Source organism: Thunnus thynnus, chromosome 21 (assembly GCF_963924715.1).
Source record: "Thunnus thynnus chromosome 21, fThuThy2.1, whole genome shotgun sequence".
Lineage (NCBI taxonomy): Eukaryota > Metazoa > Chordata > Actinopteri > Scombriformes > Scombridae > Thunnus > Thunnus thynnus.
The window spans coordinates 19,418,941-19,441,763 of NC_089537.1; the positions used below are offsets into that span (position 1 = coordinate 19,418,941).

The window sequence follows — 22,823 nt, forward strand, 5'->3', positions numbered from 1 at the left end:
TGCTGCACAGCTTCCCACCTGGGTGTTCAAAATGTCTGCCTTAGAAATAAGGTCAGTGCTCAGCATTCTACTCATGTCTCTCCGGTATTTCATCTCCTCTTTGAGGTTGTCCACAGAAATGCTTTCCAGTTAGGTTCTAGCCTCAGATGTAGAAATTTAGCAACTGCACACATCCATTCCTGTTTGTGAATTTGAGGGATTTCCTAATAAAGAGGTCCTGTCTCAGTTTGCAGGATTTGAGTGACCCAGAGTGAACCAGTCCAGTCTTCACAATATATAAATACTTAGTGGCAAAGACATCGTGAAGAAGATTATTCTCCTCCTGTTTTATATTTGGAAACAAAATTACATGTACTGGACCATAAAGGAACAAAATATATAGTATATGTTGAGGTTTAGAGAAACTCCTCAGGCTCAGCACCTTCAACAGGGTCCTAGACTCCTGATCAACTCCCCATGGCCTGTGTATTCCTTGACTGGGCACCAAGAGAAGGTTAATACACCGTAGACAGTAAACCCAGGTCATGTCCAGCCTCCAAGCCTTTAAATGGACTCTTTCATGATTTGGGGCAATGAATGGGGCAGCCGGGCCTCTGTGGTGTGTGTATTTCCAGCAGCCTGCATGGAAACTGCATTGAAACTCTCAGGGCCTGAATATATCATGCCTCCATTGTGCCTATATAAATATGTTACAGAGAAGCTTTGGTTTATTTATCTGGAAAACTGGTTTGGGTTGAGAGCAACTTGCATCTTTAAGATGTATCATTTTCATCTCACATATTCCGTGTTTTCTTAATAACTGCATCTGAAAGAACTTTTAGACTTTTATGGCACTCTTACACTCTATGTATGTATTTAACAGTGACTCCAGCTAGCTTTCATATTGTCAGTAGAAATATGGTAGGAGGAGGCAGCTGTATCCCTTCCTCTTCCTGTCTGTCTGTTTAACCTTGTGCATGTGTGTGTGTGTTTGACAAAGCCTATCTCTCGGATTGGTGTGGAATGCCAATATGTAGTGACTTGAGTTTCATGTCTGTACTTTCCTCCCGCTCAGAGCAGTGATCCCTCAGTCCAGGCATTCATGATTACAGAAGCATACAAGCCAAGCTAATTGTTTGAACGGGCCATTTATATGTTTGCAAAGAGGGAGTTGTGACTTTCACAGTGACTTCCACAAATTCAGAAACTGTCCTGAAAGATGAGGCATTTTTACAATTAGCGTATTGCTACTTTACTACTTACTCTCATTGTTGTGTTTAATGGTCACAATCTGCGATAACCTGTCTGTCTTTATGGACTAAAAGTGAAAGACTATATTCCTGATAACAGACAGAAAGCCAGTATAGAGCACCACCTTACAGTTACTGGTCACAACAAAAGTTTGGCATTTGCATCACAGGTTTTCCAGTATCATCTGGCCCCAACATTTACCAGGTTCAACATCTTAGTTTGGTGTGTTAGCATGCTAACATTTGCTAATTAGCACTAAATACAGCTGAAGCTGTTGAGAATGTTGTTATTTCTGCAGGTATTTAGTCATAATCCAGAGTATTGAACACAATGAAAATTTGACATATTGATGATGGTGTTAAAAGAACAGTCAGGAGATCACCTAAATCATTACAATTTCTCTTTCAGGGACCTTGAATATCTGTAGCAGATTTCACAGCAATCGCAACCATCCAATTGTTGTCAAGAGATATAAATAGCCTACTCTGAACAATGAATGTCATCCTCATGGTGGTGCTAGAGGAAAATCAAGGGGTCACCAAAGTCAGAAGGATTCATGGCAATTTCTTGGCAATTTGTCCAATAGTTTTTGAGATATTTCAGTCTGGAGCAAAGTGGTGGGCTGGGCGATTGGCTGACATTGCCATCCCTAGAGCCACGCCACCAGTGTTGCTAAAAATAATTCTATTTCCATATTTAAAGTTTTTTTTTCATACAGTGAGTAAATTGTCTTATCATATACCTAGTATTTTCAAAGAAACAACTCATTTCAGCCCAGTTAATCAGCTAGACAAACTATTAGCAAGCAAACAGAAAATGTTAATGATAAAATTAAAGCAACTGATATGAGCCACTAATCGTACCAGTGTCTGTTTCTAAAAGATTAAATAACCTTTCACTCAAGTCACAGACAGCTTTGTCTTCAGAGAGAGGGTGAAATGTCCCACATTCAAGTGAGTCCCAATTCTCAGTGTCCCAAACTGACATGAATGGTACATATGATTTATATTTCACCTAGTTACTAACAGACACAACATGCTGTTTATATAAGACCATTACAGGCTTGTATTCATGTATATGTTTGATTCATGTCAGAAAGGATGACAAATTCATCCTGCTGACAGACACAAAGCCATCTGAGCATTGAAGACTCATATGGCCTGCAGATGTGTCGAGGGAATAAAAGATAATTTTTGTTTTGCTCTTTACCTAAACAATGCTTAGAAAAGGTAGGTGTGTTGCCACTTAAAGCTGCATATTGTGGATAGGAAAGATGTTGATAATCATGGCACATGGTGGATCTTAGATACTGAAATAACCTCTAATTCTCAGGAGTCACTACAGCTGATAAGAACCAGGCATAGTCAGAAATGATATGAATTTTGGGTAGTCTCTGTTTAATCAGTACATCCCAGTAAGCATTTGATGCATGGTGATGCAGAGGAGATAGCCAATTGATATGTAGGCTTAGCATTAAACCAAACCTGCACAACAATATACTGTAATGTAGTAAATACTCTTCTTAGGACAGGTTTTGAAATTCTCTTGAGCTGACATCAGACATCACAAAATGAAGCAAGTAGCAGCTACAGTCAGTCACTGTTGACATCGCCTCAAGCCTCATTTTGGTGCTGGAGTTAACTAGTCTGCATCATAGCCGATCTCAGTTTCAATCGCAAAGTAGAGCTGTGGCACTCAAATCTCAACTTTCTGAAACTGAGTGAAAAGATAACAATTCTCTGTAATTCTACAGGTGAAACTGAACACCAAATTCCACCATTTTAGGATCCATGTAAACAGACTTCCAAATGGAGAGATACTTTACATCTGGCCAGTGCGCACACTTCTGCCCGTAACTGCCCTATATGATTTTTGATAATGAGGCCCCTCTGTTAATGCAACTAGCACTTCGATGCACAGGCTTCAATCAGTTCACATGTTTATTTATCCGCTCTCCCCCTGGCCACATAGGAGATGCCTTGGTGGAGAAAGGTAAAAAAGTGTGCAGGGATCAAACACAGTGTCACCCACTCTGGAAGGAGATTGTTGAGGGTGAAGGCAGGTCAGGAATCCAGGGTTAAAGCAGAATGCGAGGAATGTTGCCTGCAGATCTGAACACTGAAAACCAGTAACCACCGAGAGATACCATCTAAGGATTTGCAGAGTAATGGCTCAGGGTCAAAGTTACAGGATGAGTGATATTAGCGAGAGTCCACCAGTAAATTTGCACCTAATGCGTTAAATTGTTTGAAGGAGTGCCACTAAGAGAGCTTTGCATTTGAAATCCCGCAAATTAAATAAAAACAACCTGTTGAACAGATGATGATGATTGTTATTATCCAAGACCACACGGACTACCAACTACTCAGTCAATAATTATTCCACATTATGTGTACATGTAACACCAATCGCATATGCACTTCAAATATTTCCTTCCCACTCAGTAGCTTGCTTTGACATCATGTATGTACTCAGTTTATTCAGAGGTATTAAGAGACCACGGTGGGCTCTGGCATGAAATGTATATGTTCTGTCATCAGAATACATCATCTTGGAACAATGTCCCTACAAAAATTTGTCCCATTCCATATCTATACAAAATGTCATTGCATTTTGTTTGATAGGTAGATATTTCAGGGTTGAGGTAGAAGTCAGGGGATCACCAAAGTCATTAGGATTCATCATCTGGAGACCAAATTTCATGGCAATTCATCCAACAGTAGCAATAGTTAAATATAGCCATTTCAGGCTGGAACAATGTGGTGAACAGACATTGCCATCCCTTGACCCACACTGCTAGTGTGACTAAAAATGATCAAGAACCATCCTAAACATTTTATAACCATTCTCTAGAGATAAGAAAACATAGATGACTGCATGCTTCGTGGATATACAGTCAGCTGGTATCCAGCGTATTTTTGCCTCCTGGCAGTGAAACTGCAACAGCAGTTGTAAAATCTTTCAACTTGCAAAGTTAGCAAGCCAAATGTATACTGGGACACAGATGTTCTATTTCAGTGCAAAGATCCCTTAATCACAATTTTACTAAGGAGTTCCGTACCCTGTGTTCTCCTATGCCATCCCGTTTGATGTTTCCTCACTCCACTTCACCCCAATCCACCGGTTCAGCCAGACTAGCGTCTCCAAACTGCTAATTATCTCTCTAATGCACGGGCACCTCCCTGGGCTTGACTGAACCACATGGTGAATGGAGACACACAGCTGGACTACAGCAGGCGTCCTCCACTTTTTCTTGAAGAGAATTATGTTTTCTGGGGATATTACAGATCCTTTGAAGTTGGTTTGACTAAGAGATGGTTTAATAGCAGTGGTGATGTGCATATAATAGTTTGGGGTTTAAGTGATGTGGTTGCAACTGTTGTTTGGGCTCTAGGTAAGAACTTTCCATGTAAGACAACAATTAGGTATAATCTTATCTGCATTGATTTCTGACATTACCACAAAAGGCCTTCCCTAAACATTCTCTAGATTTGAAACAGCTAAAACTATCAGCTCCCCATGTCAGCTGTACCCAGTAATTCCCATTCCTTCACATGATTTCTCTTTAAGAGTTACTGACTCTGTGTTCACATTAACTTTTTTTCAAACAAGAAAGCTGTATAATAAAACAAAATAAACTAAAAGTAAAACTCTACATTGCTCTGACATCATCTGAGCAGGCATTATAATATAACCGCTGAGAGCGCAACAGCATTGGTAACAAAAGACTCCACATACGGACACCATTCACATCTCTAAGTGGTTCCAGATATAGTCTTACAGTTCTGCTAAAAACACTAGAAATATATATCCTGCATAGATTCACTATCAGTAGTGCCTCAATAATAATCTTTTCTCATAATGTTATTATTTCTCAGTTAAGGCCTTTAGCCTCACTGTTAATCCTCAAATAGGCCTAGCTTTTTATATATGTTTTTACATCCACAATAATTCGCAAAGTGTAAAAGTAATATTGAGAGGTTTGTAATACACTGAAATTACACTTAAATGTGTGACTATTTATCCTATCGTTCTAAGGTGGGAAGGAAGTAAGAATCTGACATTAAATTTCCCACTACTGCCTATAACTGCAGGTTCAGGTGTCACAAAGTTGGCACAAAGTTGGACCAAATCACTTTTAACTAATTGTTGACAGTCAGAATAGTACTGTGTGGTTTTTAAGAATTGTAATTGTTAACCCTCTGATCCAGATGCAGTTGCTTCTTACATGCTTGCTTTCTTACCACTGGCATATTGCTTCTGTAATATGTTTTTTTAAGCCGTTCAAATGACCAACATCCAAAAAACTGTCAAGACAAGAAACAAGTTATTGATTGCTTTCATTTTGGCACTGACAGCCAGACCAGCCAGCCCAGCCAGCCAATCACCCTCAAGACACAATTAAGTGTTAATGAAGTACAGCTGTGTGTGTTTGACATGGCGCTCTATATGGACAGTACTTCGAAAATAAGTCAAAAGAAACCATTGGTATAAGAGAAGAGTTTAGTACTGAGTAAGTTCCTTTGTAAACTATTTGTGTTTGTGCTTAATCTCTCTTCATAATGATATGTAATTTTCTCTGTTTGGCTAAACCTGCTAGTGTAAAATTAATTAGGCTAACTGTTGACAGCTACAGTTGCTAACGTTAAAGCTAACTGTCATAGCCGTTTTTCAGTTGTGTACTGTAATGGCAAACTATCTTATATATTGTTATAACAATATACAAGCTTATATATTGTATATTGTTTCTCCTGTCAGAAATGCCAAAAACAGATGTCAGCACATACAAAATGAACCATGCATGCTAAAACTAGCTAAGAAAAGAAAAAGCAACAAAGACGTGTTAATAAGATGGGTGGTGATTTCTAGTTGGTCTACCAGTATTTACATCATGTTTCAGGGACTTGTTTTATTCAGTATTAATAACAAATGCATAAATAAAGCTGGATTGTGGGACTTTTGTCTCCCTACTCTAGCAGTGAGAGTAATTACAAAAACACTGTTGATGTGCTTACGTCATAGGCTCCACTGTAGTCTTCTCTGTTGCTACTGTTCCGGCAAAACGACTTGTTTCACTATCAGAATTTGATCCATTTAGTCTGATAACATTTGGAAAGTATAGAAAAGCCACACGATTAAATTATTTTATCCCCATTTAAGTTAGCAGCCAACTATAAGCTAGCCACTCAGCTGGTGGAAGTCTCTGGTGCACATGCTCTGCCCATTGAGCATGGGCAGTATGCATTCATCCGGCCAGACACCAGATTTAAAAAACTCCCTGTACTGTGAAATACAGAGAGATTTAGCTGGCGGCGATAGGCTTAATCAGCATTGTGTGAACTTGCAAGGGCTTGAATGTAACGGATGTTCATTTATATGTAAAAGTTCTGTATGCAGGTTTAATGGAGCTGCAAAACCATGAAGACAAGTAAACTACAAGTGTAACTAGTAACATTAATGATGGCTCCATTAGGTGTGGTAGTAAGCCCTACAGGTGAGCCAGCATGCACAGTGGACCTTTTCCATGACAGATGTAACTAATAACATTAATAATGGCTGTATTCCATGTAGAGTATGTGTCCAAGGGCCAGGGCCTTGGTATTGTGCATGTTGCCTCAGATATAGGTTACTGGCACACCCAAATGCAGCAGAGCCATAATTAAAATTATTTGGTACACCTTTGCCTTTCCTGCAATGAGGAGCTAAAATGTCTGTTGTTGAAAATGGTCTATACCAGGTCCATGGTCTTTTTTGGATTTGACATATTATCAGTCCTTTGCTTAATGGAGTATTAACGTGTTGTGTGGAAACAATTAAGTTGTGTAGTTGTAAAGTGTTATCAGCATTTTAGCATTAATAAGCCTCATTAGTGCACCTGCTTATAAAGTAAAAGACACAGACAAAATATTTTGTCTAATCACCTAATCAGCAAGAGGAAGGTTTGCACTGAGCTCCCCCTCCCTCTTCATTCTTCCGACATGCTTTTCCGCAGCATACCTGAACACCAAGGGTCTGTACTGGAAGCTCGCCTTGGGGGGCTGTGTTGGATAACTCGCTAGAGCCTGACAGAGTAAAGACGGCACGAGCAGCACAGAACAGGCAGTTCTGGCTGGAGGTGAGTGCTACATGACTTGTCTTGAGCTATGCTGTGACCTCTTCTCCAACCACCCCCCTAGGGATCAAAGGTCAAATGGGGCAGCTGCACAAAACAGCAGCGTGATATCCTATCCTTTTTCAATCAGTCTGCCGACAGTGAGTCAGTGAGTTTGCCAGCCAAAAGCAGAACAGATTACACAACTAGGAATTTATAATCAAATCCTCTTGCAGTTTGTGAACTGAGGCAATAAAAAGAATGCTGGGAATATCTACTAACAACCACCAAGTTAGCTTGTGTTTTCAAGTAATTAAGCACTGTCAACTGGGAAAAGACTTTATTAAGTTCATTGGAGAATGCACGAAAGTCCCTAAAGACATTGTCTATATTTGGAGCTTTGACATTTGTTCTTACCCAAATTTTTAGAAAATGAATTTAAATTTTACAAGATGTTTATAATGTTTATATTAAGTGTTTATAATGTTGTAGCATTGTTGCTCAGACTCTGTTGGCCACCTCTGTTTTCTTTGATAGTTTGACAGTTGGACTGACTTTACAGATCTTTATGATGGATTGCTCTGTTTGGCATTCTTTTTGGCATACATGACGTGGACTACTGTATGGTAATTTAGGTATAAATTATTACCTTTCTGATACATATTCTTGTGCTAAAATGTGCTTGTTCAGTAGAAAGACAGACACAGGTCTGTTCCTTGCATCACTATTAGAAAATCCTCGTGACATGTTGGGTTTTGTGGTGTGTAGTATTGTTGGGTAAGTCTCACTGCTCATGCAATCAATCCTTTACAGTTTACCTCAGCCAAAGGTTTTCTGCAGCCAGTGTTTCTGTATGTTGTGTTCTGTATACAGCAAATGAAGAACAGTTTATATTACTGCTCTTTTTTCAAAACAAGCACAGGTGTTTAGAGTGATGAATGTAAAGAATTGTTAAACTGATGGATGTTTCCTATCTTCCAGGCAGCCACCGGTTACAAGCCATGACTGTGTGGTATGAGCATCGACGTGCACAAACGTGTAACCTGCTTGACATACAGTAGGTAATCCATCACAGTGAATACTCTGTCACTTTTACTTTTTGTCAAAAATGTGTTATCACTTCATGACAATGTTTGGTGCCTTCAAGTGCTTCTGGGAATTATAGCATGCCAGACTAGAGTCAGCTGCTAAACAGCAACCTCTGTAATTGAGGACATGGCCAAATTAAGATGATCGTTTTCACAATATTCAAGTTTTTTCTTCCACTTCTGTCCTCATAAACATAGCTTACATAATTAGTGCAGTGTGGTTAAAGTGTTTCTTTCTCTACAAACAATTAGGGCAATTCAAAGTGAGCATCTTTTATTTGAAGTTCTATCCTTGAACACGTATTGTGGCACATCTCAGCGATGAACAAATGAAAGGGTCATCAGAGGTGAAGGTTAATGCATCTACAGTACCAGTGAAAAGTTTGGACACACCTTCCCATTCCTTGAATGAGAAAGTGTGTCCAAACCTTTGACTGGTACTGTACCTATCTAATACCACGTCAGGTTGTAGTCATGTCTTTTCTACAAAGCACTATTCTTACTTGCAACTGAAATTATGATGTTTTACAGTCACATAATGGCTCTCCTTTGCATTTATACACCAGCATTATATATTTGACTACTTGTATTAAGAAGGCTATAAATGCAGTTGTATGAACTGGTCTATTTGTGCTCTTTTTAGTTGGGATAGAATCTTTAAAAAAAAGTCTTTGGAACAGCCTTTAAAGCTATAAGCAGCTGTGTGGTGAAAATGACTCAATACCAACAGATTATCATGTAGGTTACAGCATATGGGCTGAAACAGCAAATGTGACTGGGAGGACCTTAATGAGAAAATGAAAAAGCTTGCTAGTGCTCAGATGCTCCCTTACAATCATAAGATATGTGGCAGTCACAGACAGACAGACTTGCATCAAACATGAATCCAAACTCCACCACATCAAACAGCAACAGTAGCACACACACCCTTTCATTTTGTAATATGAATAGTGACACACAGTATACCTTCTACAACGCATCACTCAGCTAGTCTGTGAACCCTGCCTTATGGGCTTCCATTTCAGTATTTCAGTGCCACCCCTGCGGGTGAACACTGCGTGCTGTTACAGGACAGTTCTCAACAACTCAGTCACAGGGAGGGAGGGGGAAACAGACGTATATGAAAAGAAGCTCTGTGAATGAGGCATGACTTCGACTGGCCACAGAGCAAACCAGGAAATGTGAGAAAGAAGATTTTAGTCAGTGCCTGCTCAGAAGAGCAAACCTCTGCTCTATATTGGTAACATATGTGCTGCTCATGAGTTCTGAGGCACTTTATGAGAGTTTTGTAATCACATTATAACATGATTCAAGGTATAATAACATGGCTGTTATAATGCTACATGCTGTATTTGTCACTTCGCCTTGAATTTAATGTGGGTTGTCTCACAAATGTGAAGTCTAGAATGGCGCACAATAGAGTAGAGTGAAACTTCAGTGTCCCAGAAGGGCAATTTGGCTTACAGACAACAGTAAATAATAATGAATACAAAAAGAATGCAACAATTAATAAAAACAACTATCAATACAAAAATAAAAAATACACAAAAACACACAAGTACATATGTTAAGTCTCCTAAACCATCAGTGAAAGATTTAGGAGGTTTAAGTGAGAGAAATGCTTAATATTTGCATAACTACGCACACATACATGTATCTCTATGTGAATTTATCTTGACATTTATTGTCACATTGTCTTGTCTATTACTTAACAAATTCCAACTGTAATGATAATTCATTGTCATGTTTTTAAAAAAAAAAATCATTTCAATGTGTGTCTGGAATTCGGTTTAAATCCAAGTCTGTGTTTGTGTTGCAGCCACTTCTGGATCAAACAACTGACAGTTTGTGACTGCACAGTTTATTGCTGTTTCTTCTCAAATGTGAGTGTATTGAGCAGCTATTCTGTGCTGCTGGTGTGAAAGCTTAAGCTTGGTTTCTGTTTGAATCATAAATCTGTCTGTGCAGGAGTCATGATAGATGGCTTGTTCGCTGACCTATCAAGAGTTTTGTTGCTTTACGAATGCTCTAGACCACCAATACACACACAGAGCCAGAGCTAGTTGAGGCCACCCACCTTCACTTCACAGTAGCCCCTCTATCTTCCCATTCAGCCAGAGTGATACCCTGCTTTCTTCACCCCTACTGCAGTCAGTAGCCCACCATCTGGCCACCTGAGCACACACTGCCATGACCTCTAAACACCAGCCCGCAGACCCATTCTGTGTCCAGCTACACCAAATCAGTGTCCCAACAGACTATACCCACATTTTGGACCACTAACTTTCACCTTGCCACCTGTAAGAAGGATGGTGCAACAGAACGTGTGCAGAATATTTGCTGCAGAATATATCTGCCGTCTGTTTTTTAACAACCGCAGCCTCACATACCAAGGTCATGCAACCCTCCCAACTCTACATTTTCGTCCTGAGGGCTCACTGGAGAACTGCCCCAGCCAGGTGGTGTGAACATACAGCTCTACATTCAACTCGTGTATGATTGGCTGAAAGTAGAGCTGCGCAGTAGGTGTTAAATTGTTCTATTAAGGGAAGGAAATTGGTGTAGCACTTAAACTGTCCATGAAGCTATCACACAGAGTTATCGTGCTGTGCTCCTCAACAATTTTGTGAACTTTCAAAAACCCCATAAACTTTACTTAAACAAAGTTTTTATGTTATGGCTGAAAATTGCCATGTAGGAACTCTTTTCCTGTGGTTGACTTAGGTTTATGAGTGTAAAGTGGAGAAAAGCTATTTTAAAAAGGTCGATGGACGAAAAAGCATTAAAACAAATGGCATTAAACAAAAATGTAGCTCGAGTTTTCTTGTTCTCTAACATAAACATACCCAAGATCTGGATCCCAGCTATTGTTATTGTTCAGTGTGGCGCACTGCCACTCACACTGCCTTTAATAAAACAGCATTATAAGGTTATCTCATACACATAGAAACATCGTAGAAGTGAAATTATACTTTTATCAGCTGAAGCCATCACTTTTGATGCCTCTCAGCTACATTGTGCTCAGACAGGAGGACATTCCTAACTTTCTGAGACATATAAACGGCTTGTTGCATGTCTGGCTGCAAGATTGCCGCTTCCTTTCTCTTATGTGGTACAGAATCAGGCTGCTTCCCATTACAAACACCTGTAGCCCAGGCCAGACTGACTTAAGTTCACAACAGAGATTTTTTTTTCTCTGCATGTGTGATACAGACCTGTGGGTTCTAATCAGTGTGAACAACAAAAACATGTTTAACATACCTTTTGTGTTAGGTACAAAAGATACTAAATCAGTCCTGAGATATGCAAACTAAGTTCATCTTATATCTGAATATTCTTAGATTTTAGAGTATTGCCATCACAATTCATAAATCATACATTGACCTACATTTGAGAGATGGCTCATATCTGCTCAAAATGTAAATCAATGTATGATTTATAAATTGTGATGGCAGTGCTCTAAAAATCTCCCTTTCTGGTGACTAAGAACACATGCAACCATAGAAATCTGCAAGAGATCAAATACTAAAGAATGTATTAGAGACAGTAGTAGCTACATGTTTTGAACAGATTCATGAATTCAAAGAAAATTCAAAGAAAATGCCAGCTGATACAAAACCAGTACATGCTATATTCAGAGATTGCAGTACAGTAAATGACTGTGTACTCTACATCAGGTCTGTATCTGATGCACAGTGTCACATGTCATACTTCTGTATGTTTATCTGAACAAAATAAGCACTGACACTAACTCTGTATAATTGTATATCACAGGCCTGCATGTGCCCTCTCAAAATGGAGGCAGCATTTAGCTAGATGTTAATTCTGGTACTCTACATGGTAGACCACATTGAAAATACATGGTTGGCAGTTGCAGGATGCAGCGTGTGACATAGAAGAGCCATTTCAATGGCAAAAATATATCCCAAAATATATCCAACCAGAATTCTTGGCACTGAAACCTTCAAACAAATGAAACCCCGGCTTTCCACAGATTACCTTAAATTACCCAAAATAGGGTTAGGCTACTAATGAAAGGCTTTTAGATCCATGATGCCTAAACCTACCAATTGATACAGGATTATAAAGCATATTTATTCTTATGAAATACTGTGCCAGCCAAAAATAATGTTAGTAAAGTGGGGGAATTTTTACTCACTTGTATTAGACAGAGGACTAGAGTGAGTGTAGAGAAAGAGCTCTTTATACTCTCCTCTGCGCAGTGTGTAAACAGTGACAGACAGTGGCTGGTGGTTGGCTCGAGTGTGCCTGTGAAAAGTGCTTGTGTTTCAATACCATGTCAGGTAAAATTCATAGCAAATAACAGGGCTATTCTCATTTTAACCATTTTTTATTTATATCATACACAATACATGTGTCCATCAGCATATATTTAAAATAATTATCGGGATTTAAATTCAGATATCATTTTGCAGCTCAAAGTTAGTGTGTTTTTTGGTTAAAATGTCATTGGCCTCCCTAGTTCATGTGTTGGTCTGGGACTTTGCCATATGGCTACCTAAAATAATCTGTCAACAACTGCTTTCATTTGCTGAAGGAACCTGACCTGCGGTTTGCATTTGTGCCCCTACTTAAGTGAATTACAAAACAGCAACAGTTCTATGGCTGCTCCTAGGCACCTGATTTTTATTTATCTGGTTTCATTCATGACATGGCCATATGTATATTTGTATAGACAAGAGGGAACATGGGCATTAAACCCCTCCTAAGCTGTTTGAGATTTTGCATTCCTCAGTAAAAGCTGCTTTCCTACAGTCTCATTCATAAAGAAAGCTACATGCACTGAATTTTTGTGAGGTGTCTGTTGTATAAAGAACTTAGTGTTAAAAAAAAGCTTTCAATGCTTGAGAGAGCTTAACAGCTGTGATTGCTACAAACCTGCACTTTCTATGAAACGTCATACCTGAAACGTACATCCACATGCGAGCTCTTGAGCTTGTTGATGTACAATCAGAGTCAGATGTGCTAATCACTGTACCATGTTCCATCCATCCATTTTGAGATGGTTTCATGGCTTGTGTCACTGGTGGTAAAAAAAGAGTAGAGCAGTCCTTTTCTTTGTTGCATTTCATCCTAGAAGTTCATCAAGTGCTGTGTATGCCCTAAGCTTGTCTTCTTATCAGTCATGCCCAGAATACCTTCAAAGAAAAGTAGCGTTAGCAGCTAAATAAGCAAAAAAAAAACAACAACAAAAAAACAGCTCAATTGCCATTGCATCAGTTTATAAGTAATATGTAACGCTAGATTGAAACATGGGTTACATATTCTCACATATCATGACTTGCATCGACTTTGGCTTTTTGAGGTCCAAAAAAGTAGGGCAGGAAAAATAAGCCCCTTAGTCACAAAAGAATGACGGCAGCACAATACCTAATCTGTGGTCCAGTTCAAAACATCTTCAAAACAAGGGTCTTCAAAGAAAGGAATTGCTCATCATTCACAGAATACTGTACAGGATCACTGATCATAACTGCTGCAAAGTGAGTAGAACACAATGCCAGAAAGATTATTCATCACTTGTTTGGCAGCAGTTAGTTGGCTTAGTTATCTGTTGGTTTTAGGGCCATCTCATTAGTGGAGACAATTACACTTGTGGACAAAGGCTGATTGTCAATATAGTCACAGCTTATAACAATTACATGCACATGCTGGCAGTAATCATGGGAGAATATTTGAGACAGACAATGTTTTACACACCGATTTCACATTTTTGAATTATAAATCGACTGAATGACTACAAATGCTTAGTTCAAAGTTTAAGTTCTGAATCTGTTAAAATGCAATTTATAAAATGAAAAAAAACTTAGATAAGTCAAAATGTCCACTGGGCAGTACATCACAGTGACACTTTGAATTGCACTTTATTCTAAAAGTACTTTTACTATCACCACCTTCTTCATTAAGGACATTTAAAAACATACAGCAAGCCCTTACCGAGGTTATCTTTATCATCTGTCCATATAACCCTATCATTTTACATTCTGCAGCTACACATAATACAGCCATAACTACTGCTGCTAAATGTACTGCAGCTACTTTATCTACTCAGCTGACTCAGCTGAATTTGTCTTTGAATTTGCACCCAGCACATATACAGTACCTGAGAGCTTCCTAGCACTGTAGACATCTACTGTTGGTCACAATGCATCTCTAACAGAGGAACTGTGGTTTAGTGGGTTGCAAGTGTACTGGCAGGGTTACTTGAATGAAGGGGGAATGTGACTTGCTGATTGTCCAGATTTTCCCCATCCTACAGGAAATCAAACCAGCAAACTTCAAATCATATGCATGCCTCACTATCCCTGAGGCTACCATCTGCCACTGTCACCCCAGCATCACCCACTGCAGATCGCCTTTGCACTAATATTTCCTTTGAAGTGCAAATTTGACTATTTAAAGTAAAGGCTGTCAAACATTTTATGGTTTGGTACTTAGTAAAAATGTATATGTGGGAGGTACTAGTGATGAGAGTGAAACCTGTAACTGCAAACGTCAAAGGAACACCATGCACTTCTTTTTTCTCTATTTGGAAACCTCCCTGTGAAATAAAATGTAGAGAGATTAAGCTGTCACCAATTTTACAAAGCAGGTGGGAAGCCAGATCTGAATACAGTATTCGGAAAAGCACAACTAGTGGGTTTTTATGAATATTTATTTCATACAAATATTTAAAAAATTATTTGTTTTTGGGGAGAAAAACCCAAAACATGTCAAATAACAGCTTGCAGGTCAGGACTCATATTGTAGTGAGGTTGCATTGCTGTCTCTGTTGCCCTCTATAAATAGCTGCAGGTCTGTGTGTCTGGCAGAGTTGAGATTTGGCTGAGTGGTCAGTGCAGTTGTCTGTGGTCTGAGAGACTGGGGTTGGAGACCTGGTGAGGGAATCCTCCTTTGTGAAGTAGTCTATTCAAGAACACTTTATTTATTATTATTATATATTTTAACCCTTTACTATCCTAAAATTAGAAGTGTATAAAAACATAAACAGGATTGTCACACCTATTTCCACTTTTAATTAAATACAAATACAAATCATTTCACTGCCTCGACAAATACAAATACAGATACAAATACAAATACTGGGCTTTCCACACATCTACATTAAAGGGATGACGGGGACCTCCACAAGAATCTACGGAAGCCACTAGAGCCCACTTTGGGAATGATTACTCCTGTTCTCTGAACCATGAGAAGATAAAAATGTTGCATTAAACTTTCTCTGCCCAGACACCAATTCATCCCAGAGAAATGGCTCTGCTTTCTGCCACTGGGCATCCAGGATGAGCATCTGATACTGTTTGGCTGGAAACAGGCTGAGTCTGGCTGGCTGGGAAGGACGAGCTGGCTGACAGACAGAGCCTGGTCAGTATCCATGCCTTCACTGGAGTGAGCCAAGAGATACAAGGAGCTAACTGTCCTCTGAACTGACCCCTGCTTCTAGGCCATTAAATGAGGAACCCTGGAATCCTTCATCCCCTTGCAATCACTCCTTAGTGTTGTCCAAAAGTGCTTTTCAGTCAACTTGCCATAATGTGTGGCGTTTTAGGATACTCCTGAAACAAGGGATCATTGGGAACAAGTGGGGTTATCTCACATTGTTGGCAAATAATTCCATTAGTTAACAAAGCAGGTAGCTTTTAAAAGTATAGTGACCCTGTATACAGTACCTATTCAGTGATAAAGAAACTCTGACATACAGTATATTTGACATTTAAATAAATAATTCACAAGATAGAGTAAATCAACAAAAGAAATATTAAAATTAGAAAGAAATATAACGTCTATTGTTTGAGGATTTTTAATACATGACTGATATATACATTATATATGTTGATATCTTTTCAGTGCATTTTCAGAATTTAATTAGAGGAGATGTGAAATCTTTTTTCGAGGGAGTCCTCAGGCCAAAAACATAAAAGTTACAACATGTAAAAACCAAAATACATTAGTAATTATAATGATAATAAATGAAACAATACAATAACGCAAAACAATCAACATAGTAACGTCCACATGGACATACACATAAGGGCTCTCCCACCATCCCAAACCCCACCCACTGCTTCTGTTACATGAGTCATTGGTACAAAGAATGAATGAGAAATAAAATAAATGAATCAAATCAATAATATGTTAAAGCACAGAGTCTACCTACGAACAAAAATGAAGGAAGATACAATCAAAAACAAGAACAAGTAGATAGTTAGGGATGAGTTAGGCAAATCATTCCAATCTGATGGTGCTTTAAACTTAAAAGCACGTTTCCAAATTTCTTTAAAGATTCAAGGCACAATAAAAAAGGATGTTGAATGTGTCTGAGTGAATATGATGATCCAAATTGAACCAAAAGATGTTTTAAGTATAAATGAAATTTAAAGTAAATGCATTTGAAAACAGAGCAACTGATGAAAAATGTCTCCTAGAGTGAAGTCGTTGCCAGTTCATTGTGTCGTACATGAAGAAATGATGCGTGAGGTAAGGACACCTCAGTGCATACAGTGTATAAATGGGTGCTCGGCTATGGACCATGAGCCGCCAGAACAGCTTCATTACACCTTGGCATAGATTCTGCACATCTCCGACACTCTGGAGGGATGAACACCGTTCTTCCAAAAGATATTCCCTCATTTGGTTTTGATGGATGATGGTGGAGGAGAGCGCTGTCTGACATGTTGGTCCAAAATCTTCCATGTGTCATGAGATCTGGTGACTGTGAAGGCCATAGACTGACATGTTCATCCTCATCTAAAACATTCAGTCACCCTTCATGACCTGTATGGAAGCATTTGCATTTGTTATGTTTCTCCACTCATTTATTCAGGCGTTTCCTTTCATTTGTCACCCATCTATGAGACCTTCCAGGATCAAAGTTCTCATTATGCTACTCTTTCTCATCTCTGTTTATTTTTAATCATCCTAACATTTGGATCGGTGGAGTGTGACACATACTGTATACAATAATACTAAACCTCAGGTACCTGTACTATAGGTAATACAGTGTTTCTACAGTCATACACCACTGCACTGATTCCAGCACATCTAGTTTCAAGTTAATTAAGCTCATCATTATTTTTTGTATTTTATTTATATGATTGTTGCATGTTTGTTTATGTATATATTTATGTGTGGTTGTGATTTCTTATATGATTGGTTACTGTAAGTTTATTTATTACAGATGTTTTTATGAATAGTTTTTTTCTTTTTTCTTCTTTCATGAAGGACAGTTGAAAAAGTATGCCTAAAATAGTTCCTAAAATAAAATCCGTAATTGTGTTCACTAAATACTGTATTCATTTCTCACAATAACAGCAGTGGGCCGGACCTGTGTTTATCAATATTTTAGAAATACCTTGCATTCACATTTGCCATTTCATCATTCCCAGGTCGTTATCAACTTTGTCACAGTTTTTTCCCTCTTTCCTCAGACGCACTCTGGAGAGACTTGGGGGCGCATTACCAAGCTAATGGGTGGACCCGAAGGAGAATTTCCAGCCCCGTGATTTGCTAATCGGGGGCTGGTTCCCTTGTCATTTCCCTGTAATCGTGGCTCTGGTTTGTGGAGCTTGCCCAGCCCTCCTGTTCGTGGACGCACCAAGTGTACCGGCTGCACTCTGTGCGTTTTGGTTAAAGCCCGACTACCTTCACTGTGAAGGCTGGGCACTGGGAAGGAGGATCGGGGGCCTCGTTGTGGCTGAGAGAAGAGGCTAAAACTCCTCACTTATGGCTTTTTTGTAGGACAGTTTCCATCATCATTTGGGATTGTGGAAGGGACGTCATTAAAAATCACCTGAAGTCGCCCAAAAGTTGTATTCACTTGTGGGCGCCCGACCATGGAGATGCAAAGGTGGTCCACAAGGTGGAAAACGAAAAGGTGGCTAATGGATTCCACTGTAACCGCATTCATCACTTTAACCCTGGTTCTACAGGCTACCAATGTCACAGCAGGTAAGAATATTAGGGGCAAATCGTCTCTTAATGAACTTTATCTGATCGAAAGGGAACGAAGCGACGGCCGTTTGGGAAACTCGGTAATTGATGATGGAGATTGGGGGGATTACCAGATTCACTTGGACACAATAATGTAATGTTTACTTCACAGGCAAATGTATGCAACATGTGTTTTTTTCGCACCTCAACAAAAGTAGTCACATTAAAGCGTGATATCATACAGGTAATATGTACCTGTATGATTGAACGGCGCTGGAATAAGAAGCCACCAAACAAAAAGCTTAGTGAAGTACAGTAAAACTGTACCCTGCTCACTGTAGTAAGCGAGACTGTTAAACACTGTTCTAGAGACAACTTCGACAGCACTTGCTCTCAGGTTGCTCTCAGGGGGGTAATATCTTGAGCTGCACATATTTTGTTGGCCAAAACACTATATTCATTAACAGACAATTTACCGCGGGCTACCTTTACGCATGAATGGAAAACGTCCGCCCCGAAGATGAAACACCTCGCCTAATTAAATTCATCCTAACCCGCTGGTATGTGCTTGCAGAGCTCAGGAACACAGCAGTGTTCCTCGCTATTTAAGATTCACTTAGACTGAAAAAAGCTCTTTGTTTGAACTGTGGTCCGCTAGGTGGATGTGGACACGGTTAGCAGGGTGGATATCCTCTGCCAGATGATACTGGACATTTGTCAGACACATGACTTTGATAACATGCAATTTAAGACCGATGCCACTAATATTAACATGTAATCTGATATTCTTGTCAGATTGATACTGAGTTGTGCGGTATTTTGGAGTGCTATAGATATTTTTTATTTTGAGCAGATTCTCAATACAGTCATATAGATGCCATCTATATGAATGCAGAGCATAAAATCCTATTATGGGAAGTGGAGGATAGACTATCCAAGATGAATGATTAATTGATGGTTATTTGGCACACAACAACTTCTGCAGACATTAGGGATGTTGCTTATTGTTCAGCATTGGTGTGTTAATAAATATGTAGTGAAATACATTTCCTCAAAGACCTTAGTGGATCTCATACCTGTGGGTGCAGAGCGCAAAGCCCCTGTGCGTCTGCAGGGGGCTCAGTGGTCAGGCAGGTTCACCCTATCTCCACACTGTCCTGGTCCACACTGAAGGCCAAAAGCTGGCTTGTGCAACCCCCCCAGTGCCCAGCTCTTCCCCTCAACTTTGCACTTAGATGTTTGGTCGGCTGCAGGACAAGGCTGTGTTGTGTGACTGGTGGGAATGCTTCCCCTCTAAGTACTGAGCAGTTATTTGATGATGGTCCTTGTTGCACTTCCCTATGATTTCAGAGCCTTCAAAGAGCAGGCCTGCATATGGGCCTAGCCTGCAGCCATAATGGCCACAAGTCACAGGGTTCAGGATTACATAGGCCTTACACCAACTCTGTAAGGATTTATAACTGAATACAAATACAGGTATAGATTTAGGATATATCTTTTATCTTCACCGTGTCGACTTCTATTCTATTCAACAATTTCAATTTCTATGAAAGGCACCATTGTTTTTAAAATGAGATATACTGTATATATACTTTTTAGTTTATGCAATTGATTTAGAAAAGGTTTCATTGTTCCTGGGGGGGCAAATGTCTCAACGCTTTAACCAAATGATCAGTGAAGTTAAAATGGAAAATGGCCAAAAGTTGGAGTTAATGCAGTTCAATTGAAACTGCAATTTACATTGCATAAACCATGATTCTTTCACTTTTTATTCATTTATCCACCTCACATTTTCTCGTTTTACAATCATTTGTTGCCTGCTAAGATTGCAACCTGCTAGTTCAGAAGATACTGGACTGGAGTAGTTTTGTAACTCATCAACTCCTGCTTCTTTTTTTGTTAAAAATCCTAAGCATTCTGCTGCAGGCTCTGTTTACCGGGATCTTAGTCAGTTTCTTCTGTGCTCTTTATGGCAGTCGAAGCTGTTTCTGCAGGGTGCCCTCTCCATCTAGCAGTGTACAGACACGTTTTCTCAGCCCCCGGGGCGCAAGCTCAGATGTGCATTCCAGCAGACAAAGCTAGCATTTTCTCTCTCCTTAATGTCCTCTCCCTAATGTGCTCAAGCAGGAACATCAGCTAATCAGCTCCTTGCTGGACCTTTGTGCTACTGAAGCTGTCACATATTTATAGTCATGCTGGATCTTTTAGAGATAAGCTTTTCTTCCTTCCACACAAAGCAGCTGGAAATCTTGCTTCAAATTCAAACTCAAATTCGGAGATGGGCATGACCACAGTGGTTTTTAAGAGAACTCTCTAGCTTTTACATGACCTGTTTGGATCTTGCTTAAATAGGTTTAAATACTGTGATAATATGCTCTGATATTCATATGGAGGCAGTACAGTAAAAGGATTTAATGAGAGGAAACTCAAGGGGGGGTGGGGGGTAGAAGGGAAAAAAATGCTTTGAAAAACTGGGTAGGTCTCAGTGAAGTTTCCTTGGTATGACACCAGCATAAAGCCGTCTTGTTTTAGCCGACAGCGTGGTGGAAGTTATGGAAGGAGAGTGGGAGAGGGGGGGATATAGAGAGAGAGACATTCTGGCTGAAGATATTATTAGAGTCTCAGGGAGCAGCAGGTGAAAAGGTCCTCCTCTGTTTAGCAGCCAATTTCACATTTCTGTAAAGGTGTAAAGGCTGAAAATGACACAGCAGGAGGGGGATTTATGACACCAGAATGCTCAGATCTCACATACTATACGATAAGAGATGAGCTGAGACAGACCTCTGTTGGCCTCTGTCCTGAGAATGGTGTTGTGTTATCTCTTGGAACACGCTGTTTACACTGTTGTACACCTGTGAACATGACATCGATGATATCAAATTAGTTGATCTACATATGTCTTATGGTAATGCATCATACTGCCCCTCCCTCCCCCCAGTGCCTCTACAATTTGCATAACGATGTTTGGGTGATCCAGAAACTGAGCAATAGAGGCAGTGTTGCCTCTTAGGGTTGGCTTGAATTTTTTCTCCCCTCCAGACTATTAGGAAGGTCCATCCCTCCATACCACCTGAGTTCTGCTGGTAGCTATGTGGTCTGTTTGCTTAGCCCTGAGGGCAAACTCACACCAGCTCATCAGATGCACTCTTTTAAAACCTGTACATACTCATTTGGCCACCTTAATGGATTGGCCAGTATTGACGTTTTCTCAGCACCTCTGTGTGAGGGTCGTAGCCTGGCCAAATTGCCACATCTGGAACATATGAGTCCTGGAGTTTGAACTGAAAGCAACTCTGCAGGAGCTCACAATGAGGTCCTCAGTTCACTCTCCAAAGTAAGTAGCTGGTTCATCCTCGCTAGCTACATAAAAGGCCAAGTTGTCCTCAGTAATGGCATTCCTAGTAGTAACAGTGTGCTAACTTTGCTCTCAACATCACGTTTTTTTCTGATGCTTTCGTATAATTTGGTTTTCGTTGTTTCCTCTCTTTATTCTGTTTCAATGGGAAAGAGTTGGATTGTGTTGAGTTGACACTGAAGATGCTCATTTATTCTAACCGAGCTTGACCATGCCACACAAATTTTCTTCAGAAAGACATGTAATTTTGAGAGAAGAAAGTAGATGATGGCTGTGAACTGGCTTGCTGGTGGAGTTCTAAAAATGTACATTTTCTTCCAAGAATGTTTGCTTTTTTGGACTGCATACAGTTTAGAGTTTTGTACTACGCTGATTGAAGCTGACCAGCTCTCTTTGCCTGCATCATGAAGTGCATTTGGCCCATTGCCGGTTTTGTTTGAGGTTCTGGAAGATACGTAGACCAGATGTAGGCCAGGCCCTTTATATGAAAATACCTTCAGCATGATAAAGTGACATAGAAAACTTAAAATATTCATTCAATGTGTTCTGTTGCTTGCCATCCATATGAATGAAAGTCTTGAGTAGGAAAAACTCACAGCAGTGAGATTTTTGCCTACTAGGTCTGAATGGTGGGCTCAAGTAGTTGTGTAATCTGCACTGACTAGCTGGTGATCTTGTGAAAACCATCTGCAGTCTGAGTAGTGTTTGTGGTACCAATTAATATTCGGTAGAAATAGATTCATGTTGAAACAGGGACTTCTCCCCAAACCACATGCTTTTCTGAGCAGAATGGAACAGGCTCCAAATTTGCTTTTCCTTGCCGCAGCTGGAATGTTGACCAGAAAGTGTTGAGAGCAACATCAGACATTTTTAAGACCCCCTTGTATCAAGAAGTTAAAGAAACTTTCAGAGAGATTTGACCTCTACATGCCAACCAAAACAGTGGCTTTAGAGCTGTCAGAAAAAGCTTGCTGATGCTTTCAGACACCTTGGCTTGCTTATTTACCCTACAAAAACAGATTAGTGTTATTACATTTAACAGTCTGCCATTGTATTGCAGGTTTTAGCCAGACATTGCTATGCTTTGTGGAGTGAAGTGGCCTCCTGTTTT

General features: G+C 39.7%; 1 protein-coding gene across 11 annotated transcripts in view; it reads left to right on the plus strand.

Annotated features, from left to right (window-relative positions):
• Positions 1–5,585: 5,585 nt before the first annotated feature.
• The window catches only part of col11a1a (collagen, type XI, alpha 1a), a 104,625-nt gene continuing 87,387 nt past the window's right edge, over positions 5,586–22,823 (plus strand). For 2 of the 11 annotated variants that reach the window (XM_067577993.1, XM_067577994.1), the window contains exons 1-5: positions 5,593–5,743; positions 7,223–7,345; positions 8,303–8,378; positions 10,229–10,292; positions 17,856–18,375. In XM_067577993.1, coding sequence (XP_067434094.1) covers positions 18,261–18,375 — 115 coding nt within the window. In that variant the 5' untranslated portion in view covers positions 5,593–5,743; positions 7,223–7,345; positions 8,303–8,378; positions 10,229–10,292; positions 17,856–18,260. Of the gene's footprint in view, positions 5,744–5,844; positions 7,346–7,896; positions 7,957–8,302; positions 8,383–10,228; positions 10,293–17,855; positions 18,376–22,823 lie in introns of those variants that run through there. The other 9 variants (XM_067577995.1, XM_067577991.1, XM_067577984.1 and 6 more) reach the window with 9 other exon arrangements.